At 35.1% G+C, this 11516-nt stretch overlaps 1 protein-coding gene across 1 annotated transcript; it reads right to left on the bottom strand.

Annotated features, from left to right (window-relative positions):
- Positions 1-2366: 2366 nt before the first annotated feature.
- LOC122012564 (probable methyltransferase At1g27930) lies at positions 2367-3272 on the bottom strand. The gene has a single exon (XM_042569144.1). It carries the CDS (start codon positions 3269-3271, stop codon positions 2417-2419), a length of 855 nt encoding a protein of 284 aa, XP_042425078.1. The 5' UTR covers position 3272; the 3' UTR covers positions 2367-2416.
- Positions 3273-11516: the final 8244 nt, after the last annotated feature.

Raw genomic sequence — 11516 nt, 5'->3', positions numbered from 1 at the left:
AAGAACGAGTGTCCGAAGCTGAAGAACGACAAAACCAAGGCAACCAAAAAGAAGGCACTCAAAATAACGTGGGGTGAATCGTCTTTAGATGAATCAGATGCCAAAGATCAGATGCACCGAAGCTACCTCGCAATGATGGCCCGCGAATCAGAATTGGAGGACAAATCAGAAGATGGGTTCGAACCCGAATCGAGACACGAGTCCGTACTCGTTTCCGAAGGTTCCGATGAGGTATATTTTAATTTAAGCAAGAAGTTCTTTAAAGTAATTGCATGCTTAAATAGAAAATTAACCAAACACGAAAATCAAAATAAAATGCTCCTTAAGGAAAACCAACACCTCAAGGAACAAATTGAAAAATCTAATCCAAATCAAGTTGTAAAACTTGAGGTGGAAAATTCAACACTAAAAATTAAAATTAACAAACTTAAAGGGTTGTTAGAAAATTTCACAACTAGATCTAAAAATTTGAATCTAATATTAAATAATCAAAAAATAGTATACAACAAATCTGGGCTTGGTTACAAGTCCAGCTCAACAAATAAATCATTTATGTCACTTGTAACTCAAACCAAAACACAAACTAAAGTTTGGGTTCCAAAAGTATGTCTAACAACGCAAGTATGAATTAACCAATACTATATACCCAAAGATAAAATATATTATGTAAAATCAAATCAAAATTTAAAACATGAAATTAAATCAACCAAACCAAAGTCAAACCATAGAAATAATTACAAAACCAACTCAACCCCTAATTATCATCAAGTTCATTACAATTATAAAAGTAATTGACATAAACCCAGAACTAAAATTTAATCCAGATCAATAATTTAAGGGGAGCCTCCAAACTAATCGACACCTCCAAAAATAACCTACCCGGCAGGGTAATTAGGATTAGCTTAAAGGGACAAAAATTTAACTTAACCTACGGTACTGGTGACGTTTTGGATGATAGTATGTTAGGGAAGCTTTATCTATGCATGTCTAGGAAGATATGACTTCGACCTAGTGCATTTGACTTAGTGAAACTAACTGAAACTGATCCTAACTAGTTAGACCAAGATTTTGTACTAAGTTCAATGAATGAGACTATTTGAAAAACCTCGAAAGAATGGTTACTTTAATAATGTCCGAGTGACTCACCAGAGCCCAGAAGTTTATTAAAAAAATATCTATTTCACAAGCACAATTGGAGTCTCCCGTATCCACGTTGTAGTGTAGCCACTATTTAAGGTGGGATAAAAAATCTTAACTTCTAGGATTGACATAATCTTATCAAATAAAATCGCGTTCCTACTCAACCTCCAACGCTTATCTAATAAGACCATTTTCTTTCTTATTGCATTTCCAAAATAAAACGTAGGCATATAATATGGGTTTTATTTAATTTGTGCTTATTTGAAAAATCCAAACAAATATTAAAATAACCATTAATTCAATAAATTTAAAATCTAATTAAATTAACCTAGTAATAAGATCCAATTAGATTAATTCATTAATCTAACAAGTTTAAGATTTGAAATAAATTTTATATTTAAAACTTAGGCATACTTTTATTTTAGTCATACTAAAATAAAACAAGCTACAAAATTGATGTGCTCTCTATGTCCAATAGTTCTCATAATATTGATAGTGACTCTAAAATCTCATTTTAAAGACACAAGCAACGAGTGATATTTAGAAATACATCGTGGATGCCTAAGTGACGAGAATGTTGTAGATTCGACCTAACCTGTTTATGACTATTTTATTATATAATTTAGTCTTTTTGTATATGACATCTGATTGATTTAAGAGGTATAGATCATGTCATCTTTTTATCAATCTATGTGTTTATTGATCTATAAATAGACTTAAACAAATAAATTTAATATCTTATATTAACTCATTTGAGCATGATCATATATTTTAGTAGTCCTACTTAATCAAGGAATTCACATACATCACTTTCATTATATGGAAGGGACAAACTTCATCTATGTCACTCACATCCCTCCTTATAACTCATTGCTTAGGAGATATAAGAAAGTGTGTTTGAGGGAAAGCTCACCAATGTCTGTCCAATTCATTCATTTACTCCTTACTCACCTGGTAAGCGACTACCTTAATCCTGAAATGTCATTCTGCACAAACACGATCAAGTATTTAGAGTAAATTTCTGCACAATTTCTTGAAACAAATTGAAGGTCGCCATTCAGATCTTCTGTATAAAAAATGAGTATGAAAACAATTAACTTTGCATATAGACTGCCACGGTCATTAGCCAACAAAAAGCATCAAAATTTGTGATGGCTTGTGCAAAGAGGAAGCCAAGAAAATTATACGAGGACGGAATTCCTACTTTATTTCAACAATCTCATATTTTATTTAAAAAATTCAACAAGGGGAGAAAAACCATCGAAGAAAAACAATGTCAACAAAAGTCAACGGAGGTGACGTTGACCGGCGGGATCCGGAAGTGCCACAGCCTGCCGGCGCCGCCCTCCCGATACTTGTCGCATAAAAACTCCATTGCGAACTTCTTCTCCACCGGCCGGTCGACGTCGTGGAGGAACACGTCGGTGTCCCCCGCTCCCCGACGCCCTCTTGCCATCACCGCCACCGTGTAGATCGCGCCCATCCTCCCCGGCGCCTTCGGGTAGTACCCTTTCGGCGCGTCGATCATCACCACGTCCCATTCCCGATCGTATACCTCGACAGGCAGCCCCACCAACGCCAACTTGCACCGGTCATTACGCTGCAACCCCTTCGCTCCAGTCGATGGCCGGCACTCGCCTTCGCCGGCTCTGTAGCTCCTCATCAACTCCTCCGCCTCCGAAAGCTGCGTCCGATACTTCACGTGGTGCGCCTTCAGCCACGGCGTCGACTTCAACACCGTGGAGTACCACTGCGGGTCCTCCTCCAGGAACAGAGTGGTGCCCCCGGGGTTGAGGGCCGACCACAGCTGGGAGTCCCGGCCGAGGCCGAAGACCAGGAAGTTGCAGGGGGAGCGGCGGCGGAGCACGTCGAAAGCGAGGCGGATCTCTGCGCGCGACTGCTGCGGCACCACCGGCGTCGTCGCATAGTAGAGCAGCGCTTCGGCCAGCTCCGAAGTGGGGTCGGAGGTGCGGGAGATGGTAGGGAGGAACGTGCAGCGGAGGCCACCGTCGGAGAAGAAGCTGGAGAGGAGGAGCACGCCGGCAATGGCTGCCGCACCGGCGGCCGCCGCGAACAGGGCCTTCTCCGACAGCACCGATCTCATTGGCTCACCGCCCGATCTTTTGCCCATGAAAACGGGAAGACGCTTGGAATCGATTTGCGTCGAAAGACGAAACCAACCGTCTTTTTCTAACGCTTCCTCGATCGTCGTCGCCATTGTCGTCGAGATTTTCTCGCGCGCTCGCTCGTGTGAACGAGGAAGTTGCACGGGCCGATCGGGTTAATCGGGCGGCGCCGGTTGACTTGGCCCAATCCAGATCTCCACCGTTAAACCAAATAAAAAAGACTGAAAATATAATTTATAATTAAAAATGTAACAAAAAATATAAAAATAATAATAAATCTTTTTCAAACATTTCGCATCTATTTGGTTGGCATGGAATGGGTGGTTGAGTTAGTTGGCAAGCATGTAATAATTTTGGGTTTCAAAGTCAAAGATCCTACCAAGTTACACAATCTATGAGACGTAATGAAATCATAACCTATGTGGTCAAGCCACGTGTCCTTTGCTTGACCCTGCCACGTGTTTCAAGAGTTATAGATATAGTCTGACATCAGTAATTATAGTGTTGGTCAGCTCTAAAAATGTGGAGAGAATTTTTTTTTTTAAAGAAAATAAATATTTAAAAAAAATTAAATGCATCTGTTTGAGAAATAAGATACGTTACTATATTATTTTTATTATTATTTTTATCTATATTTTCCATCTAAATTTTAAATTAGAAATACTAACCGTTATAAATCTTCAAAGATTTATATTTATTATTAGGTACTAGCAATAAACTATTGTAATATACTTCCCTATGAAAAAAATTATTTTAATTTAATATTATATTTATCTTAGTAAAAGAAACTAAGAAAAATATATTTTTTAATATCGTCGATTTAAAATATTTATAGAAGCTTTTTTGATCATAGTGTTATCAATTCTAAGATGTAGGACTAAAGAGAACTTTATTTTTTTTATATAAAACAATCAAAGAAAATTAATGATGAGAAAAATTCATAATAATACGTCGTAGCTGAGTCTCGAACTATAGATCACTGATTGTTTCGCTTGTAGAATTACTAATAAACCTTGGAATTATTTTTAGTGTGAATAGAAAAAATGACAATAACGTAAATTCATTTTAGGTTTCACCAAAGTTAGTTAAGTAAAGGGGAGAGATTTTTAATAAAATAGTAAGATAGTAAGATAATATGTAACGATATAGTATTAGACTAAAAAATATTGTTTAAAATTTTTTAAGAACTTAAAGGATTTTAGTTCTTTTTATTAAAATTATTTTTCATATTTTAATTGTTATTAAACTGTACATGTTATAATTATCATTATAATTATAAAATTATAGATGCTATCACTATTATAATCAAAACAATTCGTAGCTATTATAATTAATAATTATTATAATTATAGTAACTATAAAATCATAAATTATGAATGATAATTTAGTAATTGTATAATTAATATTATACATGATAATTTAAATCAAATACACTCATAGATAAATATATATATATATATATATATATATATATATATATATATATATATATATATATATGTATATATATATATATATAAAAGTAATTAGGATAATTAAAATGGTATAAAATGGTGGCTACCAATAAAAGACCTGTGAAATGGGTGAAAGGATATGACAAATCGAAATTAATGGCCGAGATTAGCATGAGAGCCCAAACAATTTGTATTTGTGGGTGCTGAGTCAAATTGGACTCACTTAATAGTTAGTTATAGGTATTGTTGTCCGAAATATCAGGTCGAGTGGTTCATTTGACTGTAATTTGTAAAACCCTGATTGATAAAGAAGATTCTAGGCGTGTCATTTTAAATAATTAACTAAGAATTGCCTCTTTCAAATTTGAATAAGAATATGAACACGATCCCATTTTTAATTCAATTTACTCATCATCCCTCAAAAGTCGAGATAAATATCTCTCTTATATATTAGTCATTATTCCAAAAGTTAGTAGTTACTCATGATTTATCTCCTCCATATTGATCATGGAATGAATTGACGAGAATGCTAAAGGCGAACGTATTCCTCTTTTGTCACCCAGACAAAAGTTTGTAAAGATGTACTCCTCCTTCATTTGCAAATTATTAAGTATACATTCACTCACATTAGTTCATGAAGGATTGAGTTGTTAGATATACAAGGTGGCAATAATTATTAGATATAAAATGGAGGTAAAAGATGAATACATTTATCCTAGCGCCCTTGTCAATCCGTCCCAAGACCAACACGAAAGAGGTAAATCACGGGCGGCTACTAACCTTTAGAATAATGACTAATAAATAAGGGAGACATTTACCTCGACTTTGCCAAGATTTGAACCCCAGACCTCATGGTGACAATACATTATGTGCTAACCATTAGACCGTCCCGAGGGGACGAGTTGGTATACAAGAATAGGGAAGAGGTGGAAGAGAAAAGAAGTTTCATTATGAATGAGACTTTAGCTCCATATTGAGAGTTTTAAGACATGTTGGTTAATTTATATTGATTCATATGCATTAATGATCAAGTCAATAAATATATGGGGAGAGACTCTCTTATGCATGGTGGTAAAAGATGACTACGCTTGTCACGCCTTTGCCAACCCGTCTTAAGGCTAACACAGAGGAGGTAAAATTTATCTATTGGTCTGAGCTCCTATATACACAAGCAGAAGCTCTCCACCTTCATTCCCCTCCTCCTCAATCGTGTATCTTTTGCTCGGCGGAGCCGTGACTATTAGTGTTTGGTGGGAATCACGGTTAACTATTGTATCCTCGGAAACAGACGACTCGAGAAAATCTTAAAGCATAACTAGAGGTGGGATGAATCTATTTCAAGAAAATTACGTCCATCGCAGGCCTCGGTCCACTCAACCGTTCGACCGCTTGGCTCGCTCGGCTTCTTCGCCCGCTCGGTTGCTCTACCTGCTTGGGCCGCCCTGCCTTTTACTGTTAGGCTGCCTTGTCGCTCGGTCGATTTGTCTTCTCATCATGATCAGTTGCTCTGCTCTACTCGCTCGGCTACTCTGCCCACTCGATCTGATTTGTCATTCTACCCAATCAGAAGCTTTAGCCAATCGACGACTCTGTTCGATCAACCACTCGGTCTGATCTGCTAACCTACTCGCTCGATCGCACTGGCCGGTCGGCCACTCTGCTTGCTCGATCTCTTTGCTCGCTCGGTCAGCTCTGTCTACTCAGCCGCTCGGCCACTCTGCTCGCTTGGTCGATCTACCAGCTCTACCATCTGGCTGCTTTGCTCGCTCGACCGCCCTGCTTGCTCAGTCACTCCGCAGTTAGCACATGGCATAAACTAGCCTCTGCTAATAGCATGAAATTATCTGCTCAGGTTATCTCGATAGATAAATTAAATTTAATTCCTGTAATTTAAATTTGGCTAATTCTCTAAAATCTCCGGTAAATTGTCCAACATGTGTCTCATTATATAAAAAAATAATTAACCAGATCAAATAACATTAAATTTGGGGTGATCGACTCAGCCCCATAGAAGTTTTCCATCGGCCATTAGGATAAATCAGAGAAGTGTACATGGAGACTCATCCTCACAAACATCATTCTCAGGTCTGCTATCCATTAAGGAGAACTTTTTTTAATAATACGTCATAGTTGAGTCTTAAACTCTAGATCTCTAATCTATCACAGGATAATCTAATCCTGATACCCTACCCTTAGGGATGGCAATTTTCCCCGCGGGTGTGGGGCCCCGCGGGAAAAACCCAAAATGGGGATGGGGCAGGTTTGGGACGGGTATGGGAATACTATCCCCATCCCCGAACCCGCCCCGAATATTATTATTATTAATATTAATAAATACTAATATGATTTTTTTAAAAAATATTAATAATAGTGTTAATATTAATATTAATTTTTTTGAAAATATTATTAATAATAATATTATTGATATTGATATTAATATTAATATTAATAATAATAATTATTATTAAATAATAATAATAATAATAATAATATAAATTAATTTAGAAATGGGGCGGGGATGAGGAATCCCCGAACCCGTGGGTTCGAGTTCGGGGAATCCCCGAACCCGAAAAAATGAAAACGAGACGGGGATGGGAATGGCAAACCCGACCCCGCCCCGCCCCGTTGCCATCCCTACCTACCCTTGGGGCAATTGAAGCTCATTCTAAAGACTGACAAAGAGATGTTGAGAATTAAAATATCTCTCTTTATAAGTTGTGATTAATTCCCAAAACACCTGACTATGAGTCTCAGGTTGCTGTTGTTTTTCAAATTTATCATGATAATCAGTAGAAAATTTTCTTAAGTCGATCATCTTCGGGATCAATCGGTTTAGAGAGTTGATACTTAATGAGTGATTTATCTAAAGACGTTAGATTAATTTCTCATACCATTGCCCGAGGTGTTTAGTATCTATTATTTGCTACCACATCTAGGCCAACAGGTGATAGTGAAACCTGACAAATAAATAAAAAAAAAAGGAATAATAGGAGATAAAAATTAACAATCGGAACCAAAACCATCAAAATAGCCATGATTTTACGGAAGTTCGGTAGAAACAACTAATTGCAATCATTTTCCTCTGTCGAATTCAAAAACCACATACTCATCATGTGCAAAATTTAGGCCTTTGTAGATTGTTTATTTATGAAGCTAAAAACAATGCAGTAGCAATCGATACCAATGGATGTGAAATCTGAAATGTCTTTACTAGAGAATGTGAAAAAGTCATTAATATTTGGATTTGAGTGCTCCTCAAGCTCGGGAACAAGCTCTTCGGTGCGAACGGAAGAGTAGAAGGCTTGACGCCCAATCGATCCCTCCTTCCAGCTCAGCTCTGATCTGAAGTCTTTAGTGCTTGTTTAAGGGGCAAGAGTTTAGAACATTCCAGCTGAATATTTGATAATTTTTTTTAACCTATAATATTTTATTCACTTAATTATTTACGAATTCAAATCCAACTCTAATTATTTTCTATAATTTTAATTTGAATCTACTCAAACTTTAAATTTAAATAATTCGAACAGGACACAAATTTATATTATTTTAAATTATAATTCGATCCTACTTGGATCAAAATTCAAATATATATATATATTTAACTCGTTAATGTTAATAAATAATATTTAAGAATTATATTCATCAATAAAACAACTCAATAACCAACTAAATAAATTTAAAATATAAAAATTTTAAAACATCAAATAAATTTGAATTGAAAACTCGATAATATTTACAATAATAACCACCAAGTCTTATCCCACTAGGTGAAATTAGCTATATGGATCCTTCTACTCTATTGGATTTTATGACTATTATATCATCACTTATATAAAGAAATTAAAATATTTATCCTTCATTAATTAATTTTTTTTTATTTTCAATATAATGTTAAATAATTCTATAAGTCATTCAATACCTTGTTTCTCTAAGTACTTCCATACCTCTATTAAGATATCATTCGGTCTCATAATTTTCCCATTTTACATCTCATTTAAAACTTGTTATATTTTTGAAGTTTTAAATTTTACGATAAAAATTTAAATTTCTATACCCATTTGATCTACTTTTGAACTTAATAACATCTAAACAAACAAAATTCAAATCAAACTTAAACTAAACTCAAACTCACAACAACAAATCAAACCAATGGCGTAGCCAGGATCTTCAAATGCCCTGGGCTAAATTACAACAATAATAAAACATACATGTATACTAAACATTTAACAAACATATAACATTTATATACCAATATCCTTTTACATAGTTCAAATTTCATACAAAATACTTCAATTTCTACTTAAGCTGTGCTCGACAAGATTTTAGAGTATAAAACTCATCTATTACTGATTCCAAGTCTATTTTCTCAGACAATTATCGTTCTATGTAGAGAATCATGCAATTGGAAAGTAAATCATCATCCATCTTGTTGCGACGTGTCGTTTTGAAAAATTTCATGGATGGAAAGGCTCTCTCTGTCGTTGCAGTTGATACAAGAAGATTCAAGACAAGACGAATCAATCTCTGAATCATAACATAACTCTCAGCCTTTTTGGTCACAATCATTTCTCTATATAATGTAGAAAGAGTAGAAATTTGTTGAAACTCACGATCACAAACTATGTCAAGTTGATAGTGTTCCAATTCAGCTTTCAAAGCATGAATTTCTTGTTGAGTAAAATCAGTCGGATAAAATTTTGATGCAAGCTTGCAAATATCGCCCATATTAAATTTTTTAAATGAATAAGTAGGATCCAAAGTTGAACAAAGAGCAAGAAGTTCCATTGTTGCCTCACTGAATCTACAATTTAGTTCCATCACTTGAAAATCTATTGCAACATTAAAAATATCATAGTGATAATGAAGCTCAACTGTGACATGGTCCCGTTGTTGACAATAACGATTAACTTTATAACCACAGCTCATATCAGACATCTTAATATTATGTCGTTCACAAAAAGTCTTTACTTTCTCAAAAAAAATTCATCTCAACCATCTTCTCTATATTTTAGAAGGATGACTTTTGTGGTTGAGACAAATTTTAAAGCATTCACAATGTCTTGTGATTTATTTTGTAGAGCTTGACAAAGAATATCAGTGATTTCTAAGATATTTTCCATCAAAAACAACACAAATATAAATTCAAAACTCATAATTATATTGCATAAACCACAAGCTTCCCTACGTATTGTACCATTTGGCTCATTTTCACTGAGATTTCCAAGGATCACAAGTTGCTACATACATGTCTATCAAGTTCCTAACAGAATCATAATGAGAGCTCCAATGAGTAGCACCAGATCTATGCAATGTACCAATTTGATTAGCTCCTATACCAGACTCACACTCACCAATAGCCAACATATATGCAATCTCTTCTTGTTGAGAAAATTGTAAATCACTAAGATATTTAGGAGACGAGGTGACGAAGTTTACAATGAAAGTCAAATAAGAAAATAATTGTCAAATAGAAGCCACATCCTTAGCAGTTGCAACCAATGTTAACTGTAAACGATGAGCAAAACAATGTACATAATAGGCATATGGATAATCTCTAAGAAATAATACTTGAAGCTCATTCCATTCACCACGCATATCTTGCACCATCATACCCTTATCCCCTCATGTTGTGGATTTGAATATTGTGTTGAACAAAAATATCAGAAATTGATTTCTTAAGGTTTGTTGATGTTGTGTCCTCAACACTCAAAATCTCAAAGAAACGTTCTACCAAAAATCCAGAATTATTAACAAATATGAAAATAAGGATCATTTGCTCTTTTTTAGATTCATCTTGAGCTTCATCAACAAGAATACAAAACTTGGCATCTCTCAATTCATCTCGAATCATTGTTCTCACTTTATTAGCAAGAATATGCAATATTTGTAGGGATCTAGCGCGCTAAACATGCTTAAACGCAACGAAAAATTAATTAGATCCTCTCCAGAAGATCCATGCGAAGAAGAAAATAATCATATACTAAGTTTTACATGAGATGTATACCTTTGTTGCGTGCCCTTCGTAATTCCGACAGTAACTTTTTCTTTAGATGCAGATCTCAGCGCGATTAAGCGACTGCGCCTCTACGGTATCCACACGAACACATCCTTTATTTGTCACACGAATGAAGCCTTTGGAGAAGAACCACCTTCATGGTGCTAGCCACTCATGGAGGTTCGACCAAGAACAAAAATCACCCAAGGAGGAATAAGGAGGAAGAAGAGGGAAGATTAATAGTCACACTTTTCATCTCTCTTTCATCTAATGAAAAATTCATTTCAAAAACCTATTTATATTCATCCCATGAATACCAAAGATTTTTGTCTCTTTGTATTCTTCTTAATGGATTAGATTATTATATTGGATTAATCATTAATCCAATAATCCAATAAGTTTAACCTATTGAGTCAAATCCATTAATCCAATGTGTCTAACTCAGATTAGACTCAATCCAATGAGTGGGTTCATTTGAGTCTAACTCAATGAGTAACCCAAAAAGCCTAGTCATCTCATAATTGACTCTTAGGGCTAATTACTAACAATATTTCCTTTTGAATTTGCGGAGAAGTGTATTTAGCATTTTACGAAGCATTATGTAACATAACTTTTGCAATTTCATCATTTAAATGTGCTTGAAATTTCAACAATTCAATAAAATTTCCATGATTTAATTAAGGAACTCTCTAATTCATCATGACCTCTAAAAGAACATCCTTGAGTTGCAAGCCATAATAAACCTTCAATTATTGCCTTTAGACGCAACCTATTCTTTATAATTTCTTCCGTAGATTGAAC

This window comes from Zingiber officinale, chromosome 8A, assembly GCF_018446385.1.
Source record: "Zingiber officinale cultivar Zhangliang chromosome 8A, Zo_v1.1, whole genome shotgun sequence".
Lineage (NCBI taxonomy): Eukaryota > Viridiplantae > Streptophyta > Magnoliopsida > Zingiberales > Zingiberaceae > Zingiber > Zingiber officinale.
Note: the sequence above shows the minus strand (reverse complement) of the source record. Positions and strands in the feature narration are given on the sequence as shown.

What these genes read in the sequence shown, in the direction of transcription:
- LOC122012564 (XM_042569144.1), bottom strand. Translation starts at nt 3,271, where the DNA reads ATGGGCAAAAGATCGGGCGGTGAGCCAATGAGATCGGTGCTGTCGGAG.